This window comes from Bombina bombina, chromosome 5 (assembly GCF_027579735.1).
Source record: "Bombina bombina isolate aBomBom1 chromosome 5, aBomBom1.pri, whole genome shotgun sequence".
Taxonomy (NCBI): Eukaryota; Metazoa; Chordata; class Amphibia; order Anura; family Bombinatoridae; genus Bombina; species Bombina bombina.
In genome coordinates this window covers 1,025,892,701-1,025,909,156 of record NC_069503.1, presented here as the reverse complement: position 1 = coordinate 1,025,909,156, position 16,456 = coordinate 1,025,892,701, and the positions used below count along the sequence as shown (strand labels likewise).

Genomic DNA, 16,456 nt, shown 5'->3' with positions numbered 1-16,456 from the left:
TGGACGACATTCTAATACAAGCGTCATCCCTGTCAAAAGCAAAGGCTCATACAGACATCGTTCTGGCCTTTCTCAGATCACACGGATGGAAGGTGAACATAGAAAAAAGTTCTCTGTCTCCGTCAACAAGAGTTCCCTTCTTGGGAACAATAATAGATTCCTTAGAAATGAGGATTTTTCTGACAGAGGTCAGAAAGTCAAAACTTCTAAGCACTTGTCAAGTTCTTCATTCTGTTCCTCGTCCTTCCATAGCACAGTGCATGGAAGTAGTAGGGTTGATGGTTGCAGCAATGGACATAGTTCCTTTTGCACGAATTCATCTAAGACCATTACAACTGTGCATGCTCAAACAGTGGAATGGGGACTATACAGACTTGTCTCCAATGATTCAAGTAGATCAGAAGACCAGAGATTCACTCCGTTGGTGGCTGACCCTGGACCATCTGTCCCAGGGAATGAGCTTCCGCAGACCAGAGTGGGTCATTGGAATCCCTGAAAGCTCAGGGTCTATGGTCTCGGGAAGAGTCTCTTTTCCCGATAAAGATTCTGGAACTGAGAGCGATATTCAATGCTCTCAGGGCTTGGCCTCAACTAGCAAAGGCCAGATTCATAAGGTTCCAATCAGACAACATGACGACCGTTGCGTATATCAGGGGGGAACAAGGAGTTCCCTGGCGATGAAAGTGACCAAAATAATTAAATGGGCGGAGGATCACTCCTGCCACCTGTCTGCGATCCACATCCCAGGTGTGGAAAACTGGGAGGCGGATTTTCTGAGTCGTCAGACATTCCATCCGGGGGAATGGGAACTCCATCCCGAGATCTTTGCCCAAATAACTCAATTATGGGGCATTCCAGACATGGATCTGATGGCGTCTCGTCAGAACTTCAAGGTTCCTTGCTACGGGTCCAGATCCAGGGATCCCAAGGCGACTCTAGTAGATGCACTAGTAGCACCTTGGACCTTCAACCTAGCTTATGTATTTCCACCGTTTCCTCTCATTCCCAGGCTGGTAGCCAGGATCAATCAGGAGAGGGCCTCTGTGATCTTGATAGCTCCTGCGTGGCCACGCAGGACTTGGTATGCAGACCTGGTGAATATGTCATCGGTTCCACCATGGAAGCTACCTTTGAGACAGGACCTTCTTGTTCAGGGTCCATTCGAACATCCAAATCTGGTCTCCCTCCAGCTGACGGCTTGGAGATTGAACGCTTGATTCTATTGAAGCGTGGGTTTTCAGATTCTGTGATAGATACTCTGGTTCAGGCCAGAAAACCGATAACTAGAAAGATTTACCATAAAATATGGAAAAGATATATCTGTTGGTGTGAATCCAAAGGATTCCCATGGAATAAGATAAAAAATCCTAAGATTCTCTCCTTTCTACAAGAAGGTTTGGAGAAAGGATTATCTGCAAGTTCTCTAAAGGGACAGATCGCTTTATCTGTCTTACTACACAAAAGACTGGCAGCTGTGCCAGATGTTCAAGCATTTGTTCAGGCTCTGGTTAGGATCAAGCCTGTTTACAGACCTTTGACTCCTCCCTGGAGTCTAAATCTAGTTCTTTCAGTTCTTCAAGGGGTTCCGTTTGAACCTTTACATTCCATAGATATTAAGTTACTATCTTGGAAAGTTTTGTTTTTGGTTGCAATTTCTTCTGCTAGAAGAGTTTCAGAGTTATCTGCTCTGCAGTGTTCTCCGCCCTATCTGGTGTTCCATGCAGATAAGGTGGTTTTGCGTACTAAGCCTGGTTTTCTTCCTAAGGTTGTTTCTAACAAAAATATTAACCAGGAGATAGTTGTACCTTCTTTATGTCCGAATCCAGTTTCAAAGAAGGAACGTTTGTTACACAATTTGGACGTAGTCCGTGCTCTAAAATTCTATTTAGAGGCTACAAAAGATTTCAGACAAACATCTTCCTTGTTTGTTGTTTATTCTGGTAAAAGGAGAGGTCAAAAAGCGACTTCTACCTCTCTTTCCTTTTGGCTTAAAAGCATCATCCGATTGGCTTATGAGACTGCTGGACGGCAGCCTCCTGAAAGAATCACAGCTCACTCCACTAGGGCTGTGGCTTCCACATGGGCCTTCAAGAACGAGGCTTCTGTTGACCAGATATGTAAGGCAGCGACTTGGTCTTCACTGCACACTTTTGCCAAATTTTACAAATGTTATACTTTTGCTTCTTCGGAGGCTATTTTTGGGAGAAAGGTTTTGCAAGCTGTGGTGCCTTCCGTTTAGGTAACCTGATTTGCTCCCTCCCTTCATCCGTGTCCTAAAGCTTTGGTATTGGTTCCCACAAGTAAGGATGACGCCGTGGACCGGACACACCAATGTTGGAGAAAACAGAATTTATGCTTACCTGATAAATTACTTTCTCCAACGGTGTGTCCGGTCCACGGCCTGCCCTGGTTTTTTAATCGGGTCTGATGAATTATTTTCTCTAACTACAGTCACCACGGTACCATATGGTTTCTCCTATATATATTTCCTCCTGTCCGTCGGTCGAATGACTGGGGTGGGCGGAGCCTTGGAGGGACTATATGGCCAGCTTTGCTGGGACTCTTTGCCATTTCCTGTTGGGGAAGAGATATCTCCCACAAGTAAGGATGACGCCGTGGACCGGACACACCGTTGGAGAAAGTAATTTATCAGGTAAGCATAAATTCTGTTTTCTTTTTCTTTCACTGTTACTAAATGTTTATAGGGAAAAATTGTAGGTCTTTTTCGGACTTGTAATCTTACTGTGTAGTGAGTCTGCATCAGACTGGGCTGCTGCGTGAAGATTCATTTAAAGTGATGGCTAGAGAAATACAAGCTATGAAAGAGCCATTGTGACACTGCTCTGAGATTAGAATTTGACACTCTGAATGACCTAGTGTAGTTCAGGGTTGTATAAGTTACAGCTTTATGACCCTAGAATTACCCTTGCTTTCAGATGACTTGAACTGAACTAGATAAAATAACTAGACCTGCTCAAAAGACTTTGCAGAGTGGGTGGTTTTGTTGATTTTAGCATTCTGTACCTTATTCCTAAAAGATTTTCAAAGGTATAGGCTGCGTTCTTGCATTGCAAGATTTAGCCATTGAGCCGGTCTTCTTCCTTTTTATTTGTTCAGCTCTAGTATTTAAAAAATATGAAATATTCATACAGTTGAAACAATTGTGTTGCATATTTAAAGTCATATAGGGTCAGTGTTGTTCTCACGAACGTGATTTTGGATCCCTGCAATATTTCCTTATGTTCATTAATACTATGACTTTACCACAAAAACTGTAAGCTATTTTGGTTCGTTTAGTTTGTTTTCATTTTTTGTAAACTAGGTCTTTTTAATCTTGGCATATAATAACTATAACTATATATAATCACTCTAATTTTACCTCCTATAAAACAATTGTGCTTACAGAGAGCCTTCATTGTAGAAGTGTTTATATATTATGTTGGTTCCTCTAACTTCACATGTATTGAAGTTGTAAGAAATTTAGGTTAAAACGCCCTGCGGCAAGAGGTTTCTCATCAGCAAATAAGCTACTCTTAATTGCACATTTTACATTTTCTTATTTAACCATCTCTAATGTAAAAGCATAAATTAAAGGAAATCCTTCAAATAATTTGGGGTTCTTAAAGGGACAGTCTACTTGATATTTTTGTTTAAAAAGATAGGTAATGTCTTTACTACCCATTCCCCAGCTTTGCACAACCAACACTTCTATATTAATATACTTTACAACCTCTAAATCTGTTTCTAAGACCTGCCTCTTATCTCAGTGCATTTTATTATCGTTTCACAGCTATACACTGCTAGTTCATGTGCGCCATATAGATAGAATTGTGCTCACTTTTATGCATGAACCAGCACTAATTGGCTAAAATGCTAAAAGTTGGTAAAAAGCACTGAGATAAGGGGGAAGTCTGCAGAGGCTTAAATACAAGGTAATCATTTTGTTAATGGTAGTAAATTGGAATTTTTTTTTTTTATTTTTTATTTTTTTTATTGCATGCTCTATCTGAATCATGCAAGTTTAATTTTGACTTGAGTGTCCCTTTAACATTAAATCATATTTATCTGTCAGAAATGTAATGTTTGCACTTTTTTTGTTTAACAGGTTCCATCTACAGACCGAAATGCTCTTAGTTCTCTGTGGGGAAAATTGGCATCAGAAATTCTCATGCAGAATTGGGATGCAGCCATGGAAGATCTTACAAGATTAAAGGAAACTATAGATAACAATGTAAGTAGTCTCTCACTAGGGTTTTGCTGCCTGTGCGAAGCGTTTCCAGCTAACTCCTGCTAACAAGCGAGACTTCACAAACCCTGTTAACTGGTTCAGCGCCTTTTTGATATAATAAATTAGGTTATGTTTTCACAAATTTAATATAAGTTTTCCTGATCACTGAATACTTTTAATAGAAGACAGTTTTTTTATTTTTTCTCTTTTAGTATTTTTTTAGGTTTGTTCAAAAGTTTTCAAATTTTCATTTTCCGCAGTCTGTCAGCTCACCACTCCAATCACTCCAGCATCGAACCTGGCTAATACATTGGTCTCTGTTTGTTTTCTTCAACCATCCCAAAGGCCGAGACAATATTATTGATCTTTTTCTGTACCAGCCCCAGTAAGTGTATTTTAATTGATATCTTTTAAATAGCCTTTACATTGATCTGTTTTTGTAATTAAAAAATATATATAAAGCATCAGACACTATACAGTCTTGTAGAACCCCCTTTTTTTTGGCTACATTAGTAAACATTTTACATCTTTATGTAAAGGTGGTATCTGTTAGCATCTTGTTCTGGTTGTTTTTTTTTTTTTTTATATATAAACTAAACAAAAAAACTTTAGTTACATTTTTATTTCTAGTTTCAGCTATCTTTCAATTGAAATTACTTTTTCTGTGTTCTCCTCTCATGGGTGGTTAGATAAATGGCTGCATCACCTTATCCAGAAGTTTTTTTTCTTTTACCAGTAGGTTTCAGGAGACAGCATAAAGTTACTCATATTTCAAAACTTTGGCATGAACTTTACTTTTTTTAAAATGCTAAATCTAAAGTCCAACTACTTACCGTCAGACAACAAAAATCCTCAAAACCCAAACTTGTGCCAGTGAGAGACTGCAAAGCACCGCATGCTCTGGCTAGTATCAGTTTAAGACATTTTATTTTTTTCTGAATATGGCCCTCTTATGTGAGAAGATTATACAGCCCGAGAGGAATAACTGTGCAAAGCATATAATTAAAAAAAATAAAAAAATACGGGTGTGTGTCTGCGTTTGCCATTCTCTCTATTGCATCTAATTTAAGAAACATCTGTTAATCATCAGCATTTGTCTGCTCCAGTGAGAAAAGAAAACATAGACGCACATAATGTCCACATGCTACTGAAACACATAAGGGTCACATTTGGGTTTTATTTATATCATAAATGTTTTACTTAACAGTTTATGTAAATGGGATTTTGCCTTTTTTCAAGAATTTTTTTAATTTTTTTGGAGGGGATAATAAATTAGATTACCATTAATCCAATTTACACATTCAAGATCATAGAGCATTAGAATCATTTTCTCCAACATAGGTGTGTCCGGTCCACGGCGTCATCCTTACTTGTGGGATATTCTCTTCCCCAACAGGAAATGGCAAAGAGCCCAGCAAAGCTGGTCACATGATCCCTCCTAGGCTCCGCCTACCCCAGTCATTCTCTTTGCCGTTGTACAGGCAACATCTCCACGGAGATGGCTTAGAGTTTTTTAGTGTTTAACTGTAGTTTTTCATTATTCAATCAAGAGTTTGTTATTTTCAAATAGTGCTGGTATGTACTATTTACTCAGAAACAGAAAAGAGATGAAGAGTTCTGTTTGTATGAGGAAAATGATTTTAGCAACCGTAACTAAAATCCATGGCTGTTCCACACAGGACTGTTGAGAGCAATTAACTTCAGTTGGGGGAACAGTGTGCAGTCTCTTGCTGCTTGAGGTATGACACATTCTAACAAGACGATGTAATGCTGGAAGCTGTCATTTTCCCTATGGGATCCGGTAAGCCATGTTTATTACGATTGTAAATAAGGGCTTCACAAGGGCTTATTTAGACTGTAGACTTTTTTGGGCTAAATCGATTCATTATTAACACATATTTAGCCTTGAGGAATCATTTTATTTGGGTATTTTGATATAATAATATCGGCAGGCACTGTATTAGACACCTTATTTCTTAGGGGCTTTCCCAAAGCATAAGCAGAGTCTCATTTTCGCGCCGGTGTGGCGCACTTGTTTTTGAGAGGCATGGCATGCAGTCGCATGTGAGAGGAGCTCTGATACTTAGAAAAGACTTCTGAAGGCGTCATTTGGTATCGTATTCCCCTTTGGGTTTGGTTGGGTCTCAGCAAAGCAGATACCTGGGACTGTAAAGGGGTTAAAGCTTAAAACGGCTCCGGTTCCGTTATTTTAAGGGTTAAAGCTTCCAAATTTGGTGTGCAATATTTTTAAGGCTTTATGACACTGTGGTGAAAATTTGGTGAATTTTGAACAATTCCTTCATGTTTTTTCGCAATTGCAGTAATAAAGTGTGTTCAGTTTAAAATTTAAAGTGACAGTAACGGTTTTATTTTAAAACGTTTTTTGTACTTTCTTATCAAGTTTATGCCTGTTTAACATGTCTGAACTACCAGATAGACTGTGTTCTGAATGTGGGGAAGCCAGAATTCCTATTCATTTAAATAAATGTGATTTATGTGATAATGACAATGATGCCCAAGATGATTCCTCAAGTGAGGGGAGTAAGCATGGTACTGCATCATTCCCTCCTTCGTCTACACGAGTCTTGCCCACTCAGGAGGCCCCTAGTACATCTAGTGCGCCAATACTCCTTACTATGCAACAATTAACGGCTGTAATGGATAATTCTGTCAAAAACATTTTAGCCAAAATGAACCCTTGTCAGCGTAAGCGTGGCTGCTCTGTTTTAGTTACTGAAGAGCATGACGACGCTGATATTAATATCTCTGAAGGGCCCCTAACCCAATCTGAGGGAGCCAGGGAGGTTTTGTCTGAGGGAGAAATTACTGATTTAGGGAACATTTCTCAGCAGGCTGAATCTGATGTGATTACATTTAAATTTAAGTTGGAACATCTCCGCATTTTGCTTAAGGAGGTATTATCCACTCTGGATGATTGTGAAAATTTGGTCATCCCAGAGAAACTATGTAAAATGGACAAGTTCCTAGAGGTGCCGGGGCTCCCAGAAGCTTTTCCTATACCCAAGCGGGTGGCGGACATTGTTAATAAAGAATGGGAAAGGCCCGGTATTCCTTTCGTCCCTCCCCCCATATTTAAAAAATTGTTTCCTATGGTCGACCCCAGAAAGGACTTATGGCAGTCAGTCCCCAAGGTCGAGGGAGCGGTTTCTACTTTAAACAAACGCACCACTATACCCATAGAGGATAGTTGTGCTTTCAAAGATCCTATGGATAAAAAATTAGAAGGTTTGCTTAAAAAGATGTTTGTTCAGCAGGGTTACCTTCTACAACCCATTTCATGCATTGTCCCTGTCACTACAGCTGCATATTTCTGGTTTGATGAACTGATTAAGGTGCTCGATAGTGATTCTCCTCCTTACAAGGAGATTATGGACAGAATCAATGCTCTCAAATTGGCTAATTCTTTCACTCTAGACGCCACTTTGCAAGTGGCTAGGTTAGCGGCTAAGAATTCTGGGTTTGCTATTGTGGCGCGCAGAGCGCTTTGGTTGAAATCTTGGTCGGCTGATGCGTCTTCCAAGAACAAGTTACTAAACATTCCTTTCAAGGGGAAAACGCTGTTTGGCCCTGACTTGAAAGAGATTATCTCTGATATCACTGGGGGTAAGGGCCACGCCCTTCCTCAGGATAGGCCTTTCAAGGCAAAAAATAGACCTAATTTTCGTCCCTTTCGTAAAAACGGACCAGCCCAAAGTGCTACGTCCTCTAAGCAAGAGGGTAATACTTCTCAAGCCAAGCCAGCTTGGAGACCAATGCAGGGCTGGAACAAGGGAAAGCAGGCCAAGAAACCTGTCACTGCTACCAAGACAGCATGAAATATTGGCCCCCGATCCGGGACCGGATCCGGTGGGGGGCAGACTCTCTCTCTTCGCTCAGGTTTGGGCAAGAGATGTTCTGGATCCTTGGGCGCTAGAAATAGTCTCCCAGGGTTATCTTCTGGAATTCAAGGGACTTCCCCCAAGGGGGAGGTTCCACAGGTCTCAGTTGTCTTCAGACCACATAAAAAGACAGGCGTTCTTACATTGTGTAGAAGACCTGTTAAAAATGGGAGTGATTCATCCTGTTCCATTAAGAGAACAAGGGATGGGGTTCTACTCCAATCTGTTCATAGTTCCCAAAAAAGAGGGAACGTTCAGACCAATCTTAGATCTCAAGATCTTAAACAAATTTCTCAAGGTCCCATCGTTCAAGATGGAAACCATTCGAACTATCCTTCCTTCCATCCAGGAAGGTCAATTCATGACCACGGTGGATTTAAAGGATGCGTATCTACATATTCCTATCCACAAGGAACATCATCGGTTCCTAAGGTTTGCATTCCTAGACAAACATTACCAGTTTGTGGCGCTTCCTTTCGGATTAGCCACTGCTCCAAGGATTTTCACAAAGGTACTAGGGTCCCTTCTAGCGGTGCTAAGACCAAGGGGCATTGCAGTAGTACCTTACCTGGACGACATTCTGATTCAAGCGTCGTCCCTCCCTCGAGCAAAGGCTCACACGGACATCGTCCTGGCCTTTCTCAGATCTCACGGCTGGAAAGTGAACGTGGAAAAGAGTTCTCTATCCCCGTCAACAAGGGTTCCCTTCTTGGGAACAATTATAGACTCCTCAGAAATGAGGATTTTTCTAACAGAGGCCAGAAAGACAAAGCTTCTGGACTCTTGTCGGATACTTCATTCCGTTCCTCTTCCTTCCGTAGCTCAGTGCATGGAAGTGATCGGGTTGATGGTAGCGGCAATGGACATAGTTCCTTTTGCGCGCATTCATCTAAGACCATTACAACTGTGCATGCTCAGTCAGTGGAATGGGGACTATACAGACTTGTCTCCAAAGATACAAGTAAATCAGAGGACCAGAGACTCACTCCGTTGGTGGCTGTCCCTGGACAACCTGTCACGAGGGATGACATTCCGCAGACCAGAGTGGGTCATTGTCACGACCGACGCCAGTCTGATGGGCTGGGGCGCGGTCTGGGGATCCCTGAAAGCTCAGGGTCTTTGGTCTCGGGAAGAATCTCTTCTACCGATAAATATTCTGGAACTGAGAGCGATATTCAATGCTCTCAAGGCTTGGCCTCAGCTAGCGAGGACCAAGTTCATTCGGTTTCAATCAGACAACATGACGACTGTTGCGTACATCAACCATCAGGGGGGAACAAGGAGTTCCCTAGCGATGGAAGAAGTGACCAAGATTATTCTATGGGCGGAGTCTCACTCCTGCCACCTGTCTGCTATCCACATCCCGGGAGTGGAAAATTGGGAAGCGGATTTTCTGAGTCGTCAGACATTGCATCCGGGGGAGTGGGAACTCCATCCGGAAATCTTTGCCCAAGTCACTCAACTATGGGGCATTCCAGACATGGATCTGATGGCCTCTCGTCAGAACTTCAAAGTTCCTTGCTACGGGTCCAGATCCAGGGATCCCAAGGCGGCTCTAGTGGATGCACTAGTAGCACCTTGGACCTTCAAACTAGCTTATGTGTTCCCGCCGTTTCCTCTCATCCCCAGGCTGGTAGCCAGGATCAATCAGGAGAGGGCGTCGGTGATCTTGATAGCTCCTGCGTGGCCACGCAGGACTTGGTATGCAGATCTGGTGAATATGTCATCGGCTCCACCTTGGAAGCTACCTTTGAGACGAGACCTTCTAGTTCAGGGTCCGTTCGAACATCCGAATCTGGTTTCACTCCAGCTGACTGCTTGGAGATTGAACGCTTGATTTTATCGAAGCGAGGTTTCTCAGATTCTGTTATCGATACTCTTGTTCAGGCCAGAAAGCCTGTAACTAGAAAGATTTACCACAAAATTTGGAAAAAATATATCTGTTGGTGTGAATCTAAAGGATTCCCTTGGGACAAGGTTAAGATTCCTAGGATTCTATCCTTCCTTCAAGAAGGATTGGAAAAGGGATTATCGGCAAGTTCCCTGAAGGGACAGATTTCTGCCTTGTCGGTGTTACTTCACAAAAAACTGGCAGCTGTGCCAGATGTTCAAGCCTTTGTTCAGGCTCTGGTTAGAATCAAGCCTGTTTACAAACCTTTGACTCCTCCTTGGAGTCTCAATTTAGTTCTTTCAGTTCTTCAGGGGGTTCCGTTTGAACCCTTACATTCCGTTGATATTAAGTTATTATCTTGGAAAGTTTTGTTTTTAGTTGCAATTTCTTCTGCTAGAAGAGTTTCAGAATTATCTGCTCTGCAGTGTTCTCCTCCTTATCTGGTGTTCCATGCAGATAAGGTGGTTTTACGTACTAAACCTGGTTTTCTTCCAAAAGTTGTTTCTAACAAAAACATTAACCAGGAGATTATCGTACCTTCTCTGTGTCCGAAACCAGTTTCAAAGAAGGAACGCTTGTTGCACAATTTGGATGTTGTTCGCGCTCTAAAATTCTATTTAGATGCTACAAAGGATTTTAGACAAACATCTTCCTTGTTTGTTGTTTATTCAGGTAAAAGGAGAGGTCAAAAAGCAACTTCTACCTCTCTCTCTTTTTGGATTAAAAGCATCATCAGATTGGCTTACGAGACTGCCGGACGGCAGCCTCCCGAAAGAATCACAGCTCATTCCACTAGGGCTGTGGCTTCCACATGGGCCTTCAAGAACGAGGCTTCTGTTGATCAGATATGTAGGGCAGCGACTTGGTCTTCACTGCACACTTTTACCAAATTTTACAAGTTTGATACTTTTGCTTCTTCTGAGGCTATTTTCGGGAGAAAGGTTTTGCAAGCCGTGGTGCCTTCCATTTAGGTGACCTGATTTGCTCCCTCCCTTCATCCGTGTCCTAAAGCTTTGGTATTGGTTCCCACAAGTAAGGATGACGCCGTGGACCGGACACACCTATGTTGGAGAAAACAGAATTTATGTTTACCTGATAAATTTCTTTCTCCAACGGTGTGTCCGGTCCACGGCCCGCCCTGGTTTTTTAATCAGGTCTGATAATTTATTTTCTTTAACTACAGTCACCACGGTACCATATGGTTTCTCCTATGCTATTATTCCTCCTTAACGTCGGTCGAATGACTGGGGTAGGCGGAGCCTAGGAGGGATCATGTGACCAGCTTTGCTGGGCTCTTTGCCATTTCCTGTTGGGGAAGAGAATATCCCACAAGTAAGGATGACGCCGTGGACCGGACACACCGTTGGAGAAAGAAATTTATCAGGTAAACATAAATTCTGTTTTTGCTTTCTTATTGCAGTTTTTATCTTTGTCTCTTTATTAAAGAGACAGAGAAATTCTTTTTTTTTTTTTTCTTTTTTTCTTTTTTCATGAAAAAGTTTATAAAGAGAGGAGGTATTGCATGTTAATCTGGGACTTGCTATCAGTAGGTGAGCATTAATATGACAGTGTTAGTCTTAAAGGGACAGTAAACCTTAAAATGTTATATAATTCTGCACATAGTGCAGAATTATATAACATTATTTAGGTGCTATAGCCATAAAAGCATTTTTTACAGTTTAATTTGCTAAAATACGGCGCTTTTACAGACCCGCTCTCTGCTGAGCGGGTCTGTTATTTTTAGTCAGCGCATCGGGCCAGCTGTATAGTCACAGCCCGGCCCGACCGCGCCATAAGACTAAGTGCAGCTCGCTCCTGTGACAGGAGCAAGCTGCACTTAGTGCTATGGCGCGGCCGGGCTGTGACTATACAGCTGGCCTGATGTGCTGACTAAAAATAACAGACCCGCTCAGCAGAGAGCGAGTCTGTAAAAGCGCCGTATTTTAGCAAATTAAACTGTAAAAAATGCTTTTATGGCTATAGCACCTAAATAATGTTATATAATTCTGCACTATGTGCAGAATTATATAACATTATTTTTAAGGTTTACTGTCCCTTTAAATTAATAAACCTCCACAAGCATGCCATAATATAGGTTTATTCAATAATGCAATACTTTAATGCGTTACTAGAATTTTTTTATTTTTTTTAAAGTGCAACAAAAAAATTGCATTTCATATCCTTTAAGTTGATACAACTAAACTTTCCGTGTACAGTATGCATTTTGTCCTTTCTCTTTCATGAATTATTTGTATTAAATGTAAGAACATTTTAGGGTCCAGCAAAGAACTCCTCTTCTACCTGCCAAGTGTCGTGTTTTTTGTTGTTGGTTTTTGTTTTTTGGGGGGGGCGCCATTTAGACATGATGGATGATGACCTGTTGCTCTCCAGGCTCTGTTGTTTTTATCAGTCCCCATATATGTGTGTGTATGTACTTAAAGGATATATAGGTAAACAGCTATCTACACAATTGTATGCAGTTTTATTTCAGTGTATATCAGGGCTTGACACGTATGGCAGTCAGGTCATACATATCAACAAAAATATGTAGGCTAGTGTCCCGTCCAGCAGATTGCACTAGCACTATTTCACTGTTTTCATTTGGGCTGGTTAGAGGATGGAATGCTTTCACAGTAGCCCTGTCTGCCTTGCTCTACCTACTCTTTAACAGCAGCACAAGCCCTATTAATAAAAGTTTATTTACCTTGTAATTTTCAAAGTTTGAGGTAGATAACAAGAATGTTCAGAGCTGCTATGACATTTATTTTAAGAGGGAATCCCCCTTGCATATAAATATTCATGTCTACATCTTGTTCAGACAATGGGAGAGCGAGTCTCTTACCTCCCAGCTAAAAGTACATTTCTTTCATGTAAGAGTCCATGAGCTAGTAACGTATGGGATATACATTCCTACCAGGAGGGGGCAAAGTTTTCCAAACCTCAAAATACACCTCCCACCTCACTCATACCTCCATTTTACAAATTTTGCCTGCGTTGGAGGATGGTAAAGCAAGTCGTGCTTGATTTCTTCTGTTACAGGCACTTCTAAGTATTTTGATGCCCAGTTCCTCTCAAAGTACAGTGTTTGTCTGAGGGATGTGAAGGGAGTATTGTTTTCACCTATGGGAAATCTATTCTAAGGCTCTGTAAATTCGGTTGTGAGGATTCATCTGCCACCTCCCTTTACAGATCAACATTATACTCCTCTACCATTACCTCTGCTGATATGTTTCAGTATTGGTTTGGCTGTTTGCTATATGTGGATAGGTGTCTTTAGGTAAGTATATATCTTTTTAAGACATTCTCAGCTATGTTTGGCACTTTATATTTTAAAGTTTTAATATATATTGCATATATTTGCCATGAGTCAGGTCTATGTTTGTTCCCCTTTGCAGTTTAACAGTTTCAGTATGGAAAATTATGTTTTGGGATAATTTTTTTAAAAATTTTTTTCTTACCTGGGGTTCCTGCTAGTTGTAACTTCGGTCTTGGTTTTTTAGGCTCGCAATGACGAAAAATGCTTCTATTTATTGCGTCATTCTTGGCGCGAATATTTTTGGTGTGGAGGTTGCGTTTGTTGTGACGTGAGTCATGTAATTTCTTGTGTCTTCGGTGACGCAAGTTTTTTTGCTGCGGAGTCGCGTCTGTTACGACGTGAATCGTGTCATTTCCTGTTAACTTTGGCGCCAAAAGTTTTTTTTTCTCTGCATTTGCGTCTTCTTTATTGGCGTCATTGTTGGCGCCAACATTTCTCCAACATAGGTGTGTCCGGTCCACGGCGTCATCCTTACTTGTGGGATATTCTCTTCCCCAACAGGAAATGGCAAAGAGCCCAGCAAAGCTGGTCACATGATCCCTCCTAGGCTCCGCCTACCCCAGTCATTCTCTTTGCCGTTGTACAGGCAACATCTCCACGGAGATGGCTTAGAGTTTTTTAGTGTTTAACTGTAGTTTTTCATTATTCAATCAAGAGTTTGTTATTTTCAAATAGTGCTGGTACGTACTATTTACTCAGAAACAGAAAAGAGATGAAGAATTCTGTTTGTATGAGGAAAATGATTTTAGCAACCGTAACTAAAATCCATGGCTGTTCCACACAGGACTGTTGAGAGCAATTAACTTCAGTTGGGGGAACAGTTTGCAGTCCTTTGCTGCTTGAGGTATGACACATTCTAACAAGACGATGTAATGCTGGAAGCTGTCATTTTCCCTATGGGATCCGGTAAGCCATGTTTATTACGATTGTAAATAAGGGCTTCACAAGGGCTTATTTAGACTGTAGACATTTTTTGGGCTAAATCGATTGATATTAACACTTATTTAGCCTTGAGGAATCATTTATTCTGGGTATTTTGATATAATAATATCGGCAGGCACTGTTTTAGACACCTTATTCTTTAGGGGCTTTCCCAAAGCATAGGCAGAGTCTCATTTTCGCGCCGGTGTTGCGCACTTGTTTTTGAGAGGCATGGCATGCAGTCGCATGTGAGAGGAGCTCTGATACTTATAAAAGACTTCTGAAGGCGTCATTTGGTATCGTATTCCCCTTTGGGTTTGGTTGGGTCTCAGCAAAGCAGATACCAGGGACTGTAAAGGGGTTAAAGCTTAAAACGGCTCCGGTTCCGTTATTTTAAGGGTTAAAGCTTCCAAAATTGGTGTGCAATATTTTCAAGGCTTTAAGACACTGTGGTGAAAGTTTGGTGAATTTTGAACAATTCCTTCATGTTTTTTCGCAATTGCAGTAATAAAGTGTGTTCAGTTTAAAATTTAAAGTGACAGTAACGGTTTTATTTCAAAACGTTTTTTTGTACTTTCTTATCAAGTTTATGCCTGTTTAACATGTCTGAACTACCAGATAGACTGTGTTCTGAATGTGGGGAAGCCAGAATTCCTATTCATTTAAATAAATGTGATTTATGTGATAATGACAATGATGCCCAAGATGATTCCTCAAGTGAGGGGAGTAAGCATGGTACTGCATCATTCCCTCCTTCGTCTACACGAGTCTTGCCCACTCAGGAGGCCCCTAGTACATCTAGCGCGCCAATACTCCTTACTATGCAACAATTAACGGCTGTAATGGATAATTCTGTCAAAAACATTTTAGCCAAAATGAACCCTTGTCAGCGTAAGCGTGGATGCTCTGTTTTAGTTACTGAAGAGCATGACGACGCTGATATTAATATCTCTGAAGGGCCCCTAACCCAATCTGAGGGGGCCAGGGAGGTTTTGTCTGAGGGAGAAATTACTGATTTAGGGAACATTTCTCAGCAGGCTGAATCTGATGTGATTACTTTTAAATTTAAATTGGAACATCTCCGCATTTTGCTTAAGGAGGTATTATCCACTCTGGATGATTGTGAAAATTTGGTCATCCCAGAGAAACTATGTAAAATGGACAAGTTCCTAGAGGTGCCGGGGCTCCCAGAAGCTTTTCCTATACCCAAGCGGGTGGCGGACATTGTTAATAAAGAATGGGAAAGGCCCGGTATTCCTTTCGTCCCTCCCCCCATATTTAAAAAATTGTTTCCTATGGTCGACCCCAGAAAGGACTTATGGCAGTCAGTCCCCAAGGTCGAGGGAGCGGTTTCTACTTTAAACAAACGCACCACTATTCCCATAGAGGATAGTTGTGCTTTCAAAGATCCTATGGATAAAAAATTAGAAGGTTTGCTTAAAAAGATGTTTGTTCAGCAGGGTTACCTTCTACAACCCATTTCATGCATTGTCCCTGTCACTACAGCCGCATATTTCTGGTTTGATGATCTGATTAAGGTGCTCGATAGTGACTCTCCTCCTTATGAGGAGATTATGGACAGAGTCAATGCTCTCAAATTGGCTAATTCTTTCACTCTAGACGCCTCTTTGCAATTGGCTAAGTTAGCGGCTAAGAATTCTGGGTTTGCTATTGTGGCGCGCAGAGCGCTTTGGTTGAAATCTTGGTCGGCTGATGCGTCTTCCAAGAACAAGCTACTAAACATTCCTTTCAAGGGGAAAACGCTGTTTGGTCCTGACTTGAAAGAGATTATCTCTGATATCACTGGGGGTAAGGGCCATGCCCTTCCTCAGGATCGGCCTTTCAAGGCAAAAAATAGACCTAATTTTCGTCCCTTTCGTAAAAACGGACCAGCCCAAGGTGCTACGTCCTCTAAGCAAGAGGGTAATACTTCTCAGGCCAAGCCAGCTTGGAGACCAATGCAAGGCTGGAACAAGGGAAAGCAGGCCAAGAAACCTGCCACTGCTACCAAGACAGCATGAAATATCGGCCCCCGATCCGGGACCGGATCTGGTGGGGGGCAGACTCTCTCTCTTCGCTCAGGCTTGGGCAAGAGATGTTCTGGATCCTTGGGCGCTAGAAATAGTCTCCCAGGGTTATCTTCTGGAATTCAAGGGACTTCCCCCAAGGGGGAGGTTCCACAGGTCTCAGTTGTCTTCAGA

General features: G+C 41.6%; 1 protein-coding gene across 1 annotated transcript in view; it reads left to right on the top strand.

Moving 5' to 3' along the window:
- EIF3E (eukaryotic translation initiation factor 3 subunit E) overlaps positions 1 to 16,456 on the top strand; it is a 166,363-nt gene that overhangs the window by 77,227 nt on the left and 72,680 nt on the right. The window contains exons 6-7 of the mRNA XM_053715283.1: positions 4,106 to 4,231; positions 4,489 to 4,613. Of these exons, the coding sequence (XP_053571258.1) occupies positions 4,106 to 4,231; positions 4,489 to 4,613 (251 nt within the window). The remainder of the gene's footprint in view (positions 1 to 4,105; positions 4,232 to 4,488; positions 4,614 to 16,456) is intronic.